This window comes from Botrytis cinerea, chromosome 6 (genome assembly GCF_000143535.2).
Source record: "Botrytis cinerea B05.10 chromosome 6, complete sequence".
In the NCBI taxonomy this organism is placed as follows: Eukaryota; Fungi; Ascomycota; class Leotiomycetes; order Helotiales; family Sclerotiniaceae; genus Botrytis; species Botrytis cinerea.
Window position 1 is genome coordinate 2,113,478 of NC_037315.1, and position 20,199 is coordinate 2,133,676.

A 20,199-nucleotide genomic window follows, 5' to 3' on the forward strand; every position below is an offset into this window, starting at 1 on the left:
GGACAGAGGAGATCCAGCTGGTTGTTCATCTTCATCTTCATCTCCATCTCCATCTCCATCTTCGTCCCAAGGTATCTCTTCCATGCTGATTTCGGCGCAAAGTGGTAGGTGGCATCGAGACCGTTCACAAACTCAGGGGTAAGGTTATGTGATCGTTTCAACATGCTACCTCAACGGCTAAAAACAACCCTCATGATTTTGACAAGTCTCCTCCTATTCCGGCTTGACGGGCCACGATAACAGTCAATCACGATAGATAATTTTCCCATGTCGTGATCTATGATCTGGGGGGTTTTTCGAGTTATTGATTACAAGTACAGTCGTGGTTCATGACGAGTCTCAAATTTAATCTCACAACAGCATGGTGATAGTTTGTTTTCATGGTGGGGTAACAGCATGATGAATCCATGATGAATCCGTGGTGGGATCCATCATCATGCCGGTCTGTTCATGGACCGCATGACAGTGAGGGATTTGGGGTCCAGTGGTGACAGCTTGGGAATGCGTGGTAGGTAGAATGGGGGAAAGGCTGACGAAACAAGATTCAGTGAAGAATTCCGATATTCATCCTCCTCGTGTCACAACCAGAATCCAGATGATCCATCCAGCTTCAACTGCCACAGATGTCCTGCGGCAGGATTCTCCTGTCGCGCTTTATTAATCATGGGTACGAGGCAATACTGCTCACACGGCAAGATCATACTTGTGGAGAAGCATAACTACCATTCCCTCCAATCCTCGTTGTTCCTTGCTTGAAGGTTGCTCGGCCATTGACGTACACGGAGGCAAGAGACTGACTTCCACGTTGCCATCACAACTCCCAGCTGTTCTCGCCCGTCTGATGATGTGCGACTTTAACTTCCACATTCATCTCACATCTAACGTGGGCCAGCCAAAGTTGTTAGACAGATACGAATGCAGTAGCTCTAAATATATCTCACCACGCCCCTCCAAGAAGTTAAGAACATCCAGACCAAATCAATTCAAAATCAGATCGGCAACAACCCAATCTCAATCGCTCGTATGAGTCGTATCCTCACATTTCATTTCCTGCATCTCATTCATAATAAATCTCAACCCCTAAGACCGCTCGCGACTCTACTAACTACCCATCAATCACTGGCGCTGGTTCTGGTTCTGGTTCTGGTTCTGGTTCTGGCTCTAATAGAAACCGGCGCAAAACGATACGGTAGAATCAACCCAATAAAGATACGGGCTGAGCCATCTCCTTTATGCCGTTAACAACCTGTTTCCACCGCCGCTCCTTGGCATACTTTACCCCTGACTAAATCAAGGCACTGCATTGCCATTCGTTGTGTGCATTACTACCTTTATTCATTCTCTGTGTTCTCCCTATTCATCCTTGCATTGTCGGTATAAAGTTGATGCTACGACAACAGAGTGGTGCACTTGCGAGGTATGTATCTACAGGATTATGCCTCGAAACAAGCAATACCTACCTATGAAGTCATGGCAGTCGAAATGCTTGATGGAAAAGGAACAGATTCAGCCTCAAGTTAATTAATGAGTCGCTTCATTGTGTCGGCTTTCCCCCCCAAAAAAAATTAAAAAAAAATAAGAAAAAAAATTAAAAAAATTCAGGCCATTTCAAACATCGGATATGACGGCCCAATGGCTGAAGGCTGTGCGTATCCGATCGGCCCGCTCACGTGCTTACTTTGCTTCCTAAATGATGCGGCTTTCTTGAGGTTCTCTTCCATCTCCCGAAAGCATCATCATCAAATCTTCTCGTCAACAACTAAGCTAAGAAAACGCAAGTGCACTGTTTGTCTTCGTCTTATCACTAGCTGTTGTAACATGAGCTCTCATGGGAATAGCCCAGCGGAAATACTCCAGCGAACTTACTTTGGGAATACATCACGCTACAATAAGCTTTCTGCTATCAACAGTGGTCCATTCGGTACGCACCTTGCCGAAACCTACTTTATGTCATCACGTTTGTCTTGCTTAGTTTGGGGGAATCCAGTAATGTTCAAACAGCCATTCTAGCGTCACTGGATTTATACTCATCTTGGCTATATATCACGAATTTCCACCTGAGGTATATTCGTTCAGCTGCAGGGCTCATACTGCTAGTAAAGTATATAACAAAAACTCGATCCGGATATAGAACCATCATCGTCATTTTTATCCGGAATCGTGTGATTAGTCTCTCACTATCTACATGATACACCATATGATACTTTGCTACTATCTTGTGGAAAGTAAGAAACGTGCGACAACGTTTTGTCTTATAGATTACGCATCTTACTCTTGTAAAGGAGCTACGTTATCTTTTCGATGCGACTTGAACGAAAGCAAATCCCCAATAAAGAGGAACTTATTCCACCAAAGTCAAAAATAGAAAAGAACTGAAATCCAAAAGATAAGTTTCAGATTTGGATTTGGATTTAGATTAGAACGAAGCGAAGTCTAATGGCTTAGCTAAACCTTGTTTTTGACTCTCATGTGTTTCATTCCTTTTACATTTATTCTCTTTTCTATTTTTTTTTTTTTTTTTAATATTTCCTAGAACTATTTCTTCTTTATTAGGTATTTGCTTCCGTTGATACTTATACTTCTCTGACTAAAGCAGCAAATAATGTTTTTCTTACTTTTGCGCCGAATTGAATTGAATTGAATTCGAAGAAATGTGAAGAGGAAAGTGTGATTCTTCTACTATATATTCTCTTTGCTCTTCTGCAAAACTTAATGCTGTTAGGTAACTTAGGTACATACTCTATATTTATTGCAAAATCATAGGATACTCTATTCTGATAGTTGGAGAGAGAAAAAATACCCTGATAATGAATGGAACGATAGCTTAGGGCCGCGCGAGTATTCCATCACATTCCACATTCCAATCAGCATGTATCGATTTAATTCTACATTCCCCTCGTTAATGATGTTTATTTATGGTTTGATGTTTTGACGTTTTGATTAGTGATCAAATAACAAACACAAGTAAATACACATACGGGTAAATTCTAGTGACACAACGGTTTCGGGGAATGCAGGCGGGAATTTGTTGTATAAGGCTGGATTTTGGTGTTTGGTGGGTAGGCGGTTGTCATCGTTTGTATATAGGGCTGGGGATTAATTATGTGACTGCTGTATTAAATAGGGTCTGTGTTGGTGGATGGATGGATGAACTATGGAGTTTTGAATATGTGTGTGTGTGATTTATTTTGTATTGTACTGTGTTGTGCGGGATTTTATATACTTTATCTGTGCTTTGGTCGTTGGGGTTAAAACAGGAATCAGGATCGATATACACATATACTGTCGATGTAGTGAACATTGATTATATTGTGACAATATCGCACACCGTGTTTTCGGGCAGTAGATGAAAGGAGTCTGAGGTGGATTGATAAAAGGAGATGAGATGGGATGGGATGGGATGGGTGGTAGGAAATAGAATGGTTGTGATGGTGATTGTGATTGTGTAGAATGGAGGATTTTTGTTTTAATTGCTGATTTGGGGAATTGGGAAAAGGGTTGGGAAAGGGGATGGGAAGTTAGGATGATGAAAGAGAAGTGAGAAGATTAGGAAGTCATAATCTTTCGATTTGGTGAATGTTGTATTTTGTATGCGGTATGGTGTATGGTGTATCAGCAACCACAAATCGTTTATGCTTTATTCTCTTCTTCCTCTTCTTCTTCTTCTTCTTCTTGCTCGAGTGAAGATGGAAGCGTAGGTGGGAGTCGGATTCATTGGGGTGTATGATGGATAGTGGACAGTGGATAACGGACAGTGGATAACGGACGACAACGGACAACAAAACAGTGGAAGTTCTCTCCTTTGAATTCGGAAGTCGGTTGATTCGATTCCTTAGAGATGGGTAGATTAGCTTGGAGCATCTTGTGGATCGCAAATTGGATGTTGGGTGTTGTTCTTTCTCGAGGTCGAGGGGTTGCGGGAGAGGGGTTGGGAATTAAAATATTGTGGCTTTTATATCGACCGCTCGCTCGATCTATCGATGAAGTAATGAAGTCATGAATTCATGAAGTAATAAAGTACAGAGGGATTCGTGGCTAAGTTGTAGCGAAACTCGGAATGCTTAGCTTAGTATAGTATAGTATATTATAGCATCCATCGATTGATTGATTGATTGATTGATGTCCTGTTATCGTACAGAAAAGAAAATATGTCATAGTAATCATTCTCGGACTGTGTGAGTTGTTACTGGTGGATATTTATGTATGTATGTATGTATGTATGTATGCGGGTATGCGGGTGCGGGAATTGTTTTATAGTTCACTTCGTCTTCGTCTTCGCTTTGTCTTCGTCTTCGTCTTTACATGCATTCAAGTTGTTATATTGAGAATTTGAGAATTTGAGAGCAAAGTAAATCATACATTCAGGGACTGAGTCTCATATCGTATAGATTATCTGATACTGAGTCTTCTACGAGGGGTAGAGGGGTTTCGAGATGGGGGGGGGAATGGAAGGTTCGCGATGGGGCTTTTTTTTTTTTTTCTTTTTTGGTCTATGTATTTATTGTGCGAGTTTCATGCTGATGGCGGTTACTGGTTCTTATGTTATGTCTTGATCTGATTTGATGATGTGATGATTGTTTGATTGTTTCGTTGTTTTCTTCGATGGGTATTTATGTTATGTTATTTTCATTCAAAACTATTCTATTCTATTCTATTCTTTTGGATTTATATTACCCTCTCACCTCTCACCTCTCACCTCTCACCTCTCACCTCTCACCTCACGCCGACGAAAATCTCATCTAGTAAAAACCATTGGGATCGGGAAAAAAAAAACTCGACATGCATTCCCGAGAAGATGAAAAGATGACGGATCGTCTAGATAGAGATGTATGTATTTCGTTCATACCCTTTTGCTTTTGCTTTTACTTTTACTTTTATTCCGTGAGAGATATCTGATGTGTGTAGGACGATTCGTATTTTCCTACTGTGGAATGGCCCTCGCAACAGTCTACCTGGCGAGCGAGCTCTAAGTCGCTGGTTTGTAGATTTGCTGGGTCTGGTGTTGCGGAGCTTGGAGAGGCGGCTGCACGGTTTGTGGAGGAGAGTGATGATAGGCCGCTTGTTTTCAGACTTGCTGGGTCTGGTGTTCTGGATTCTGGAGAAACTTCTTCACTGGTTGTGCGGGAAAAGCGTATGAAGCCGCTTGTGCATAGACCAGCCGTACATGGTTTCCTGGCTGTCGAAGAGACTTCTCCACAAGTTGTAAGGAAAACTCGAACGCAGCCGCTTGTTCTCAGACCAGCCATACCTGAAATTACTGTATTGCATGATATCGCAGAACGAAAGCCAACCATGCGACTGCAATCTACTCTTCCATATCGATCTCGAGTTACAGACGAGTCTCGCGATTCAAGACGGAGATACAAACAGTCTTTGAGGAAGTGGATAGAACGTAAGAGACGACGCGAAGAAAGGGAGAGATGGAGTGGCAGTGATAGCCGAGAAAGCGGTCGGGTTGGAAATTCGCATCATGAAATCGATCTTGCTATCATCGAGCGAAGAATCTTGGACTCACTTTTGGATTACAGTCACACGGTTGGCAAAGAAGAAAATGAGTTGAAAGATTTCGTTGGAAAGGAGCATACTCTTGAAGAATGGCAGGGCTGGGGTAAAATGCTAGTCGAACGAGCGGATAAAAAGAAGAAAGATTGGGAAGAGTATAGGGAGAAGAGAGAGTTGATGGATTATAGAGGTCCAAAAATCGATGGATTAATGAAGGGAAAGTGGTCACGGGAGCATCTTTTGATTCGGTCGATTTATTATTGTCTGGATAAGCTTGATAGGGTCCTTGAAGAAGCAAAGGAATGTTTGCGCAAGACTCACTGCGAAACGAAGGAAGTCGACAGCGAAAGGGCGGAGCAAAGTGTGGCAGGGCGCGAGAAAGCACAGTTTGTAGAGACTTATTTGCGGGTTTGCATTGACTCTGATGACGATGACCCGTCGGCTATGCGACCGGCAAAGCGCAAGCATTTACCTCTCCGAATGAAGAAATGAAGAACAGTCACGCGTGCTAGTACTGGCGATGGGGATGCGTAGACTAGGCCGAACGCTGAGGATTCTAAGAATATTGATACAGAGTGCAAGCACAGTTTATGGATGTGGGAGATACCAAGGCTTGGGAACGAAAATTTCGAGAACTGTTGGGAGGCATGAAATATGTAGTCAGATGAACAACCGAGGATCAGGAGTGAAAATAGATTTAACACTTAGAATTTCACGAGGCATGGAAATAAGAAAATTATTTGGGCGTGCATTGTCGTGAATCACTTGGGCTAACGATTTGGATTGTATAGTTTCCTTCTTGATGTAGAATGAAGCTGAAATCTGTTTCAAAATTAAGATGGGAAATTATGCCGTGCTTTCTATGATAACCCTTCAGATCTTCCAGATGAAAATTCCATTCTGCTCTTCGTCCTATCCCGCAAGATTGCCTGGACGTTGCTGGAAGATTGAATGTACTACGAATTCTAAAGTCTGAAATAGAACCAGTAACAAATCTCGAAGGCTCAATATCAATCTTGATTGTTCTTCCATCCAAATAGCCTCTTACTTATTTCCTATTAGCCACTTCTCCCAAACTTTCAACCATCACATCTCGCTTCTGAACATCTCTCCTAAAATGGCATTTCATCGCGTCCAAACCTGGTACCCATCATTCAACGACATCCAGCCAGATCCCAACTCACCTTTCCGCAATGTCGTCCCCCAAGTCCTCGATATCCCTTTGAATCCCCAAGAGATACGCTATAGAGAAATATGCGGCATGTTAAAATATGCTGAAGACAACAAGAGAGCAGTCACGAAAGACAAGAAGAAATATTCTCGAGAACTCCGAGTCGCATTGATGAGATTGGATGTGGGAGGAGGAGAGGGGAGGAATGGAAGGGAAAGAATGAGGAAAGTGGTTTTGTTGCAAAAGGTGGTGCAGTCACACCAGAGTTATAAGAATGGTCTGATGGTGTGTGAGGGTGAGTTATGGAGGAAGGAGAAGGAATTGAAGGGGTTGTTGAAATTGCGGGCTCAGGAGAATGGGAATGCGGGTTATTATGAGGGTAGAAATTGGTGGTTTGTGGCGGAGGCAGAGGAAAGTGATGAAGAGGATGATGATGAGGATGATGATGAGGATAATGATGATGATGATGAAATGGATGAGGGAGATGAAGGTGAAGAAACGGAAGGAATGGAACTAGAATGTTTGAGTGAGGAAGATGAGGATGAGGAAATGGAGATAGAATGAGGTACACTGTACATATATTTGAGCAGTGCAAAGGTGACCATACCTATCAAGTTTGAACATGTGAATTTTACATCCATCCGTCGCCCACGTCTAACATCAAATAATTCTATTTCAAATAGTGGATTCTGACTTAAATCTCGAAGTTTCCGGCGACTATCGTCTTATGCAACCTTAGAAGAGATAATCCAAAGAAGTGGGGCATGTTATGATGCGAAGCGAGGACATTGGGAAGAGGGGGGGGGGGGGGAAATTTACGAAATAACAGCCATTCAATTAACACAGAAACAAATATTCATAAATTCAATTCATAATTAAAAATCGAAACATTTATCCCTCCACATCATACTTTCATTTCAGTCTTACGTATGACCGTAAAATATGTGATGCCAAGTCAATGCAGTCTTGATTTTGGTCACTTCATGCACTCCACGACACTTAACAATTAAACTCAAATTTTGAGAGTTTTTTTTTAAACAGCGCTAATAAGTACCATCAGAACTTTTATACACAAATCACAGATTTCTAATCTATGGTAAGGCGAAGAAGCTTAGACGCGGCAAAAATCGAAGCGCGACAAACCCCACGAAGCGAGACAACGACAACGACAACGACAACGACACCCCAGCCCGCATCCAATCACACAAACTCAATCCACCACCTAGACTTACACAGACCCACTCTATGCTCCTCCTCTCAAAAGAAAAAACCAAAAATATCAACATCAAAAAAACCAAAACAAAGGGGCTCAGTGTGAACACCGAGCACGGTAACAAGCCGTAGGATTTTGTTCCTCCTCCTAGAGCGAAGTTCTCGTTGGAAGCGTAATTAGTTCATCTAGTATTTGTCTGTGGGGACCTGCTGTATGTCTGCGTTGCACGATGTTGAATCGTCAGGAGTGGAATCAAACCACTGCACCACACCACGTTGCCATTCCCATGTATACGCCTAATGTGCTGGAGAGAAGCTTGCTGGGAACTATATAGTAGAAGTCAGAGTGATGGAAAGATGAATGCTTGGGTGGATGAACGTTGGATTGCCTCGGGATTGTAGACTCATCACTTTGTCGTCGTGTTGTATATCACGGGCGCATATTCTCGCAGGGGATGATATCGCAGGTTTTTATTATCCAGGATGTCTTACTGGCACATCACTCCTTATTTCTAGGTATACTACGAGCTCTCGCGCCATCTCGTGAGTCTCGTTGTCACAAGACTTAACAGCAATTAACAACCTCTCATATCAAACTACGGCGCACATCGAATCGATGACCTTCAACGAGCCACGGCACAGTATCATGAACTCGTCAGATGGCAGCAACAAGGCAGCGACTACATATACCCAATATCGGAGCCAAGCTTCTTTGAATCTTTGTTTAAAGTATCTATTAATGAACTAACGATATCAACAAGAAACATTGCAATTTGAAGAATTTTCATATTGAACGAAATCATGCTCATCGCGTTAGAAGGAAATGATCGAAGCACAGTCTATGTATCCTCTTATTGGTCTTACTGCGGAATCTCTTTCCCGTCCAATAGCCCAATACTTGGGAAACTTTTTCATCCTCGCGAATCTCTTCTATTTCCCAACCCGCACCTCACTTCTATGCGATGCCTCGCGCATTCGGTTCCTCCGCTTCACAGCCATCAAAGCCCCTGTTACATTGTGGAAACGCATGCAGATGGACTGACACATGAATCACATGCGAGATTTGCGCAGTAGAAATGGGTATCCGAACTTGACTTGTATCTTGACTGGGTGTAGGTGACATCTGTTATCCAAGCATATGTAGCCGGGACAGGGAATGGACGTCAAAGATCACAATGCCAAACTGAATATACAGGTAGATTGTTCCGGTCGAGAAGTATCACCATTCTTTCACAAACTGATTTGCGGATTCTAGAAGATGCACAACCTGCATTGACTCATTGACGCCATTCGTCAATTGATACCCTCAAATGCTGTCGCGTAAGCCAATCCCACAATCATTGCAGCTTTCACTGCATAACATTAAGCTCAGCATCGATGTAGAATCAACATTCCCACATATCTTCCCACTTTCCCTCCTTCCTAGCACATCTTGCGTTGAACAACCCCGACTAACCACCTCTCAAAATCACCTAGGCGTCACCAACTGTCCTCAATATCCTTTCCGACGCCTATGCCTCTTCTGCCCCACTTTTCACCATTTCACCCAGATACTCCAGCTTGGCAATCACTTCCTCTACACCCTCTAGCCCATTATCCCTGAGTATCTCTTCATACTTCTCCAACTTCTTCTGAGCCCTTTCACACAATGTTTTCTCTGTCATCTTCTGCGATGCCTGTACTTTGTATGCTTCGAGCAGTAGATCTTTACTCTTGATTACTTCGAGAAGCGCGTTGCGCTCCTTAATCGCACTGCACAGGGCTGCCACGATGGTTAATTCGTGTGGTTGCGCTGCCATTTTTGTAGAATGTTTGATGTTAGAAGCCAAGAGTTGGATCGGGTAAGGCTTGGGGTACTTATAGTAAGATTGAGTGTTGTTGTTTGCCAAACAGTCTTGTGAAGTTTGTAACAAGATAACTAAGATTGGATGTTGTGGTTTGTCAAACAGCCCGTGAGGTCTTCTAATGGCCAGTGTCTCTTTGTGTCAAGTTTGCATTATCATACTTCTTGTTTTTCAACGTCCCACTATCTTCTAGCGAGTATTGAAAAAAGGGAATTTTCTTGAATCGCTAGATAACACCATCGTTATTCTCAAAGGTACTCCACACAGTTTCTACATCTACTAGCAAGGTCTATAGAAGCCCAAAATTGCTCTAGGTTTTCACTGTTTTCTCTCTAAGACAATCAAATCAGAAGCGGTCGCCTAGAATATTAACTAGCAAGATTCAAACATGCCATTTTTGTTTGACGTAAAGGTATGTACATGACCATCTTCAAGATATTATCCTCACAAATACCTCTGGGTTCATTTGTTTCGAGTTCAAAAGCCCCATCGACGATGATTAGCATCCATTCTACTCCGTATTCGCTTCGCGGAATGACGAGATCCCTTCCAACCTCCTCAGCGATCCGTCACACAAAGCGGAAGGTGAACTACCCAAGCCCAGCGACAATGCCGTCCCCGCTACCCTAGACGAATATTAACCACTAGCTTCCATGAAAGCTTCTCAAAGAATCCATCAACACGTATTGCATGTAAAAGTAATTATAAATTATCGGAAGGAATTCGATTCGGACATCGAGTATGAGAAATCAACCTTTTGGAAACCAGTATTAATTCTCTAGAAGTAATTAGGTTGCTTTCAGGAACTCTGCAGGAAGATATCGTTTCCTGAGTTTTGGGGAAAGGGTGAGGAGGGTATTGCGAGCATGTAAAATTCCAAAGATATTCTTGAAACGGGAAAGAAGATGCTGTTTTTAACCCTGAGGTCGAAGAATTTGGATTCTGAGATCCATCAGCTGTTGACCGAGAAGCAGTCGACAGTAGGAAATGAGCCGCTTGAAACTTATGCTTGATGAATTTGTATTGGGATGAAAAATCAGTGAGAGAGACATTACTTTTCACTAAACTCACTATGGTTGAGACAATCTCAATAGTACCTAGATCTCCCAACTCAGCCTACGGCATCATCTCATATTTGCATTGATGGCCTATCTCAAGCAGAGTATTCTCGGTCATTTATTCTTCGTCAAGAGGTACTCGAGAAATAGTGATTCCCTAGGAATATCGTGAAAGGGAATAAGATTCCACTGGCAGTACTTTTTTTCTAGGGCGATGATCCTGGACTGTGTACCCTCACTATCATTCATTCATTATTCCACATGCATTTCTTTCTTTCCGAATCCCATCATAATTTTCACTTCCTCCCAGAACGATATGTGTTTTTCAGCCACAGACGCTTCGTACGCATCGATGATAGGTCTTTCCCATACAAGATCCGCCTCTTCTGGCTTCACAACTTTGGTCTTCTTGATGATTTTCCATCCCCCGTAAAGCAATGGACAGACGAATACCATGGTGTAGTAAGAGAAAAATGTTCCGGTATCCCACCCTACTCTTGGTCAGTCTTGTTTTCTCATTTTTAATAATCAGCATGCAGAAGAGGGCGCAAAGAGAACTCACATCCTGGCAAAAATGTAGTGTATCCATAACACCCCACTGTGAGAATCATTGCCACAAGTCCCGCCCAGGCACAATAAGGTTGATACCAACCTACATAGGGCAGAGTACTTCTATCAATACCCTGTGTCTTCAATGCTCGAAAGAAGAATATGTAGATAGTACACATGCAAATGTAGTCTATGATTTGCGAGGCTTCGGTAAGATTTGCAAGCCACGTGATGACTTGAGACGAACTGCTGCCCACAGCAAGGAAACTCAAAAAGGGAAATATCATGGTGACGCAAAAGCAGTAGATGGGAACACCGGACTTGGTGCATTTGCGGAGGAAACGTGGGGCGTGCCCATCGAGCGAGAGGCTGTATAATGTACGACATGCGCAATAACTTTGGTACTGTCAGTATCTTCTAGAACACCATTGCATAAGAGAGGAGAACAACATACACATAGGAATTACCAGCGGAAAAGATACTTGTCACAAGTAATGCATTTGTAATATGCGGAAGTACACCAATTCCCATATTTTGCATAGCAATAACGTAGGGACTTGAAGCCGCAGTTCCAGTCTCCGAGCCACCAGCCGAAAGGTAAGCAATTAGTTTCTTATCGTTGTATGGAATTACTATTCCGCATGCTAGAGCTCCTCCAATAAAGAAGACTCCAAATCTCCAGTAGATCGTCTTGAAAGCTCGCTTGAGGTTCTTGCGGGGGTGCGCGGCTTCACCCGACATCATAGCAATGTATTCTAGATAATTGTTAGGGTTGCATGTCTATACATTCTTAATACAATTCCAGCTTGATTTAACGCACCAGGCCCAACAATAGTGAACGCGGCTTTCCATAATGCGGCAAGAAATCCTTCAAATCTACCCAAAGATCCCGTGGTGACGTATTCGGCAAATGCACCCTGTGGATCATTGATTAGCACGAAGACAAACTTAGGAATTGCGAGGTAATTACAGGTTCTTTCCAATAACGGAATCCATATGCATCGTGTTTTGGATTTCCTCCGACCATTGTGATAAATGTGAAGGAAAATATCATAGCGATCAACACTACCTTGCCACCAGACAGCCAAAACTCACTTTCTCCATACCATTTAACAGCAAAAATGTTGATGACACTACTATAGTCAGAGATCATATCTGGGGACGGAGAATTAAACTTACCCATAGAGAAATATGCACCCAGCACAGATTGCTGCTAAGGGTATATTATCACTGTTTTAACGCATTAGATATGTACAAGTGCGACGGTCGGTTGAAGAAAGGAGCTAAAGATACATACCTCCAAAAAGTCAACACTAAATTCAATGCGCTAATCTCCCATGGAATCAATATAGCCTCTAGATCAGATCCCCATTAGCACCTATCCACATACTTCGTAGATTCTCGCATGCAATTGAAGACTACTCACCATAAAGGAAGAAATTCCACCCCAGCATAAACCCAAAGGCTTCGTCAACCCATTTACTACCCATCCTCACAAAACTCCCACTAACCGGCATGAAGACCGACATCTCAGCCATACAGTTATTGACCAATCCAAGGAAACAACTGTATAAGATGAAAGCAATGAATAGAGATGCCGGTCCACCTTGTGTAAGCCCCGAACCAATGGATACGAACAAAGCTGTACCAATTGAACCACCAATGGTTACCATTTGAATTTGTCTTCCCGAAAGTTCTCGTTTGAGACCATCGAAATCTTCGGATATAAGCCCTTCTGTTTGAACATCATTGCCATTGTAGTTTGGAAGAGCTTTTTCGCCATAACCCGCGGACTCTTCAGGCTGACTTGCCACAGGACTGTGACCAGACTTCTCGTCCATAACGAATAGTAGTCCCCCAGAATTTACTGAAATAAAGAGCAGAACCAATAGGGATAAAGTCAAGAGGAAGAGAAAGAGAAGGAGAAGGAAGGAGATATTATGCTCATTGCAAGGGAAAACTCTACCTCTATAGGTAAGAAAGATACTTGATCTCTAGCAGAATGGCAGGAGCATCCTCGCATTCAAGGTAGTAGTGATTGGATCTTGGCCGCTGGTAGTTGTAATCGAATCACAGCTTTAGATTTCGACCTAGGGCGGTGACCCCGATCTCATCATTTCCTCATTAGGAATATATGCACGGAGCAAGGTTTAGATGATTACTGCAGTAGATACGACTACTCGATTTGTCGGTATCGGGCGATGTCTTAACGAAACTGGAGAGGAAACCGGGTTCGGTCAACCAACATTGATACGCGGCTCGATAAGACGAAGATAAAGGTCGATAAGAATCCCATTTTACGTTTACGTTACATGTGGCCATTTAATCCCTAGAATCCTACAATACTCGCCGGCCTTTACTTTCCTATTGTAATGATTCTACTCGTACGTAGCCATTGCTAATCTTTTCCAAGCATATCTGGGTATCATTGCCAAGACCGACGGATAAATTGATGCAACGCTTTTGTTTTTCGACCCCGCGAGTTTACATCCGGAGGGCCCGTGGGGGACGTGCAATTCGCCTTTCCGCTGTTAGTCCCCCCGGTAATTAATTTACCTGACCCGTCGGGATGTTTTCTTTCCACTCCACCGCTCCCCTCAGCTCTTGTAATCTTACCTAATGAACACGGCTCGTGCTGCCAGAAGGCATGCAACTCCGAAGCTGGATGCATATACCAAAAGATGGCATACTGCAAGGGGACTAACTTGGTTTTTTAGCGGCGGAGTTGGATACTTTCTGGCTGCACGGAAATTGTCTCTTCTACCTATTTGTCACTCAATGCGAAGCACAACGTCATTGCTGCGATTGATACAAAGAGTTAGACCTCACTATCACATTTGGTTTTGTGCATCCAAACAATCGTGTGCCAAATCATTATATTAAGTAAGTCTATTGCCTTCAATCAATCACAATGCCTCCAACGCCCGCTGGTCTTCTCTCACTTTCTAGCAACCAAGCTCCGCCTTGCGGACCACTAGCGTCTAAACTCATAGTCGTCTTCCTAGCATCACTTATAATTCTAATAGTCTCGCCAGTATTCTTACAGTCAGTTTCGCAAGTTACAGGCCGTGGTTTATTCTTCACACCTTCCTCTCCACCGCCTGATGATCCTGGCCTAACACTTTTGGTAGCGGGAATTGGTTTGATCTCTACAGTAGGATATTGTAAGAACCCTTCTCTGAGAGGGATCAGCACGATAGGGAAAGTCAGTTTATGACTCCCTCCATCTACAGCTCTGGGGACTTTGAAGTGACCTTTTCGCCGACCACCAATAAGCCATGTATCTGATGGACCTGTGACCTCAAATACAAATTCTATATCTTCCCCTGGGCTTGTGGCATCGTCTTGAGAGACAGTATCCCAGTTCCTCGTCGATTTAAGGTGCAATGATGCTGGCATTGGCTCGTTTGCTGCTGCTACAGCACAACTAGAGGCTACTGATGCTATTTGAAGTAGCCGTAGGTCAGCAGTATGCACCACCATCACCGAAGGGATATCCACAGGTATTACAATAGATCGGCTTTTTGAGATTGCAGCCCCGTCGATGGATAGGAGAGGTAAAGGGATCACAGGGTTTTGCTTCTGCCATTCTTGAAGTATGTTGCAAATGAGGAGAGCAGTGTCTTGGTCTTTTTCAATAGAATTGCCCAGCCCCGAAAAATGATCATGCCATCTGATGTTGAGGATAGCTGAAGTAGGTATCTCACCAAGAATGGCTGCCCTTTCAAAGTCGTATGGCGAAAAATGTGATCGAAGTTCCGAAAGAACGACAGGTATGATTAGACGAGTATATGGTCGTAAGGTGTTACTCCTGAGAAAATCTCCTAGGACTTGAGCCACAACATCATAAACCTCTTCATCAAGACAAATATAATGTAAGATGAGAGATAAAGTTCTCGGTTTATGGGACTTCCGTCGAGTAGTTGGGGAAGAAGGCGAATCTGTCTTTATGATTTTGTACAATAGAGACGCTGGTTGATGAGGAAATATGGTGAGAGGTCGTGTCAGGCCAAGTCCAGAATGTGCCTCAAATATTTCGGACTTTTCCAACTTGGAACTAAGAAGTCTAAGTGGGCTATTTGTGGACGTTGAGATGGTGAATTTAGAAAACAATGCTTTATGTTTGAATACGTCCTGGACATTGACGCCCAGTGGGAGCATAATTGACACCGAAGAAGTGGTAGCAAAGAAAAAGTCTCCGTCTTTCGTTGTGTACGATATTTCAAGTCGAAGTGTGACTTCGTTCACCTCATGTTCGAGATTGAACGGCACTCGTATTCTTGCATTACTCTCTGCTTCCATTGCACCAAAGTGAACAACCCCTGCCTCTTTCTTTTTGGAAATATCAAGTTGCCCGTCGATAACCGCTACCTCACTCGTTTGAAGCCGCAGCCCAGCTGTTGCCGCACGAATTTGAAGTTGACCATTGATGACAGTATTCCACCCAGACGATAGCTCAATTTCCAAAGAACGATTTTGGTCTAGATGCATGCATCTGGAGGAGAAGAGTTTGGTGTTGAAGGCTTCTGCGCGGTGGTAAAGAAGTAGTTTCGGGCATTTGAAGAAATCACTACCTCTTGTCGATAGATGCCCAATACTGTCATGCGAATACTCCATGATGATTTTGCTACTGTAGAGAATGACATGTGTAACTTGATAAGAACCAGGGATTGTGATCTATAACCGTAAGAACATACTCATATTAACAGTATTATTTTCACTTACATTGCTCTGAACGTATAGCATGTTCCACCCTTTTTTGTACAAACGTGCATCTTTTGTTTCGAGCCAGATTTCGCGACCAGGACCGCCCAATAGCGGAATGACCCTTACTCGGGCCTTATCGACGTTCAATTCTTCCTTCAGTAGATATTGAAGTCGAAGCTGTAACCCGAAACTATCCTGACTGGAATGATATTGAGGAGTCCCGTCTACTTCAATCTTACTGAAGTAATCCTGTAGTGGAACGTGAATGTCACGGGATAGTGTTGGTGTTATCAGCAACAATTCATTTAGGTATTTGTCACTGAGCATGACATCTCCTTCGTCAAACGTGCTCATTTGGCCAATTTTGAAGGTTGATTTCCTGGTAAGTTTGTCTTTCTCCATCATGGCCACTCTCGCAAGAAGTTTCAGTACGACTTTGACATATTCATCGTTACGGCTTAATTCTTTGAGGCACTTAGCGTACATTACTAATAACGATACTTCAACCTGTGTCCACGAAGCATCTCCGTAAAACGGAGTAATGCGATAAAAATAGGAGGCGGCAGCAGCATAGTCTTCTAGATGATATTTTAAAATAGCCAGATCTGCCATGCTGGTCTGTACAGACTGGACACGATTTGCTACCGTATAATGCCGGAGTGCTTTATCAGTAAGAGTTTCGTAGAGACGATAAAAATCGGCTTTATGGTCTAATGCCGTCCGGAGCAACTTGCTGTCAATGCCGTTCAGCGAAGGTGGAAATAGATTTGGGGAAGTTATCTCGTCTGTGTTTGATAGCGTCTCTTCATCAAGGTTAACCTCCTCCATGGCTTCCACATCCTCACTTCGATACTTGTTCACATCTTCCCAACCGGCAGTCCATCCACGCTGTTTACCAATATGTTCTAGAACACTTCGCGAGAGCAGATAGAGTTCGGCTCGGTGAGCAGCAAGGTCCTCTAACCCGTTTTTGAGGAAGGACGACGAACTTACACCCGGACCAGGTACGCTGGCTCTCCGACCACCGGGAAACAGCCCGGGACTTGGAGGCTCTCGAGATGATGATCGGAGGGCGAGAGAAGTCGTCCTAGCAGGATGCATCATGGTTTTAGGTTCGGGGATTGAGGATTTAGGCTCTGCTCCGCCGCCAGGAGGTGCCAGTGTCGAAGGAGGGATAGGCAAGGCTTTTGTTGAAGTTTGTGCAAGTATCTGCTGAGCAAGAGAAAATGTGAAAGAGGAAACAACATTTTCAATTACTTGATTCATCACAGGATCTGATTTAAAATCCGATTTTGCCTTCTCATAGGAAATCTCTTTTTGTGAATGGAAATAAGCACTCCAGATATCCTCACGCATGATACTTGATATAGCACCAATAAAGTCCATTGCCCGCTTACAGACCTCTCCAAGTACAGCAAGATTTTCAGTGTCATCTGAAGGTTGTGAAGCTGGGAGTCTAGCAGCTACTCCTAGTAAGCTTGATTCTCGTTGTTCTTTAAGCTTTGCGAGTAAGTCTTCTTGTGTAAACCATGCATTTGCTAATCGTAGTAAGAGAGTTAATTGGCGAGCAAATAAGTAGCACCGAAAATCAAATATTGAAACGTCATTCGCAAGAATCAGTTCTCGGTACCTTTTCTTAGATGCGTCAATGGGGATCTCATCCTCCTCCTTCTCGAAAGCACCACCCGTAGACTGTAGATCAATCGGTTCTTCTGAGTCTGATCCTGCGCCCTCCAAGCCGATGTCTTTCAAGATTGCCTCTCTAGCCCGCTCTGCCTGGAGCTTAAGTTCTTCAGTATAAGGTAAGAAAGAACCGCCATGCTGAGTGCCAGGCTCTGCTATAGCTTGGTCTCTAACAATTGTGTCCAAGCCAATGGAAAGCTCATCATAACCCACTAAGGCATCTTCGATCAAGCCAACGCTCTCAAATCCTCTTGCCAGGCCCTCTTTAAGTACAAAAAATGTACAGAAGTTCCAGCCAGGCAAAGTTCTTTGACTATCCTTTTCGCGAATGTTCTCTTCATATTGAGTTACCCGCATGTCAAATGACTGCAATATCAAGAATTTGAGCTTCGAAATCAGATCAATCCAGGCATTCTCATTTTCTTGTGGTGTTTCCGTATAGGATCCAGGAATCGCTGGTACAACACGGGGAAGCATGTTATATGGAACATCGTTGATGCCAATGCGAATTTGAGCAATCCGATCAACACCAGACTTCGTTGAGCCATTGAAATCTGCTCTCAACTTCTCGAGAATGGTAGTTGATCCACCGCCTCTCCAACGTGCCGTAGATTTTTCACTTGTAGATCCAGAGCTACCATCTGCACTTTTCCCACTCGTTGGAGGCTGAGTGGCCGCTGCAGTATTCGGGACGATTACATGAACAATGAGGAATTCAAAGTTATCATGGTTTTCCTGCGAAGTGGATTTGCTTGTAGATGATGGGGTGTGCTCCTTTATCCACTCTCGAACCTGCTTCCGACCCTGAGACTTGTATGTATCATTATCATCACATCGCAGAAAGAGAATCTTCAAGTACGGTGTCTGTCTTAACCCGGGAATCTGGTGTCTGCGGCCCTTCACAGCCGAATTTGTACTGGATCGAGAGAGTGCAGGGGGCCTGTCAGCAGCTTGGCCAATTGCTTGTGTGCGAAATCCATCATCTGCGCTGATGCCAGAGTCTGTACTTCTCACTCTCGAGAGGTCGGATGTACTCGAATTAAGGGGCACCGATGGTGCGCTTAGTCCAGAGTCCGGATTGTGTTTGATGAGGTCGACATGGAGGGAGGATATGGAACGGAGCGGACCAGCGTGCGATTCCCAGTGTAAGTTTCGCAGAGGAAGTCGAGGTAAAAGCCCTGCCGACAAAAGCGGATATACATTATCAGGATCGAAATATTCCACTTCATTGGTTTTAGTAAATGTAACGGGCATAGGGCGTTGAGAGCATGTTACCTGTAACTTTTGAGCTTGACGATGGTTGTTCCATTGTCAATTGATCTATTGTATTGGTTTATTGTTTCTAGTATGGACCGAACGCTACTGACCATCAACTCTCATAAATCATGACAATCATAAAATTCATTAATTAAGTAAAGATCATGACACTTCATTCAAGACATCGCATCTTCCATTCTGTGCTGTGAACATTATTTCGCGGTGCTCAAGGGACAGTTCGAATTCTGCCACAGATGTGCTCTTATTTGGTTAGCGTGCCAAAAAGCGGTGTAGGTTTAAACTTCTGAGCGAGCTTGGTGCAGCTTGATCTCAAGGAGTTTGAAGCGGAACGCAAACTTCAGAAAAACAAGCCCAAGATTTAGACATCGTGTAAATGATTTGTTTCGAGAATTTTATTCATCACGAAATCTGTGACGGACTTTAGCAAGTCAATTATAGAGGATGACCATACATACCATCACTCACTGGTTTCGTGAGGTTAATGGTCTTGCATGGTTACGATACTAGGTATCAATTGCAAGTGAATCTACTCGAGAATTCGGGAATTCAAGTGAACGCCATACATTACCTTGCCTTTCCAGCATCGGATCATACATTTTCACGGTGGTTGACGTCTGAGATAGTGTGTGACATCCAGCAAAGTTGCTGTGGTTCGATCATGACACAAAGTTTGTTGTTGGTGTCTGCACGATGGGACATGTCATGAATGTGGAACTCGACGACAGTAAGCCAAAGTTCGGATAAGAAAGCTAGCCGCGTTTCACGGAAGAGTAGCTTTCACGTCGACATGGAATTTAAAAGCCGTCACTTCAATCGTGTCTTCTGCTTATGTGGAAGTTTCGGCTACTCGGACGGTATATATTGCATCAAACAACCGATATTGCGTTTGACTTTCATCGAGTCTTCCACTGTTCTCAAATCTTCAGCTATGTGAGGTACTCCAATGCAATAGTCTTCGTGTAATAAACAATCAGAAAGGCATGCGAGAAGTACAATCAGTAGTGTCATGTTCGTTCTTGTTGTGACTACACGAGATCATTCAGCGTACCAGAGAATCGTGTACTTTGCAAGTACTAGCAAATCCGTAGTTTATCACATTGTTTTGAGTTCCTTTGCACACCGACATCCTTGGCAGTTGCTTACATACTTTTCCGTTCACTCATCTTAGCTCCAATAGTTCAAGATCTGAGACATC

The 20,199-nt window shown here is 43.4% G+C and overlaps 4 protein-coding genes across 4 annotated transcripts; 2 read left to right on the forward strand and 2 right to left on the reverse strand.

The window, feature by feature from the left end:
- Positions 1-4,487: 4,487 nt before the first annotated feature.
- Positions 4,488-6,266, forward strand: BCIN_06g06050 (hypothetical protein). The gene is made up of 2 exons (XM_001549163.2): positions 4,488-4,827; positions 4,906-6,266. The coding sequence occupies exons 1-2, from the start codon at positions 4,780-4,782 to the stop codon at positions 5,992-5,994; spliced, it is 1,137 nt and encodes a 378-aa protein (XP_001549213.1). The 5' UTR covers positions 4,488-4,779; the 3' UTR covers positions 5,995-6,266.
- A 53-nt stretch (positions 6,267-6,319) lies between these two features.
- Positions 6,320-7,313, forward strand: BCIN_06g06060 (hypothetical protein). The gene has a single exon (XM_001549164.2). The coding sequence runs from the start codon at positions 6,620-6,622 to the stop codon at positions 7,235-7,237; it is 618 nt and encodes a 205-aa protein (XP_001549214.1). The 5' UTR covers positions 6,320-6,619; the 3' UTR covers positions 7,238-7,313.
- A 2,772-nt stretch (positions 7,314-10,085) lies between these two features.
- On the reverse strand, positions 10,086-13,381 carry BCIN_06g06070 (hypothetical protein). The gene is made up of 8 exons (XM_024693650.1): positions 12,763-13,381; positions 12,634-12,691; positions 12,516-12,566; positions 12,307-12,469; positions 12,157-12,253; positions 11,791-12,091; positions 11,350-11,732; positions 10,086-11,278 (listed from the first exon to the last, which is right to left on the reverse strand). The coding sequence occupies exons 1-8, from the start codon at positions 13,175-13,177 to the stop codon at positions 11,040-11,042; spliced, it is 1,707 nt and encodes a 568-aa protein (XP_024549436.1). The 5' UTR covers positions 13,178-13,381; the 3' UTR covers positions 10,086-11,039.
- A 799-nt stretch (positions 13,382-14,180) lies between these two features.
- BCIN_06g06080 (hypothetical protein) lies at positions 14,181-19,194 on the reverse strand. The gene is made up of 3 exons (XM_024693651.1): positions 19,002-19,194; positions 16,062-18,949; positions 14,181-16,013 (listed from the first exon to the last, which is right to left on the reverse strand). The coding sequence occupies exons 1-3, from the start codon at positions 19,033-19,035 to the stop codon at positions 14,235-14,237; spliced, it is 4,701 nt and encodes a 1,566-aa protein (XP_024549437.1). The 5' UTR covers positions 19,036-19,194; the 3' UTR covers positions 14,181-14,234.
- Positions 19,195-20,199: the final 1,005 nt, after the last annotated feature.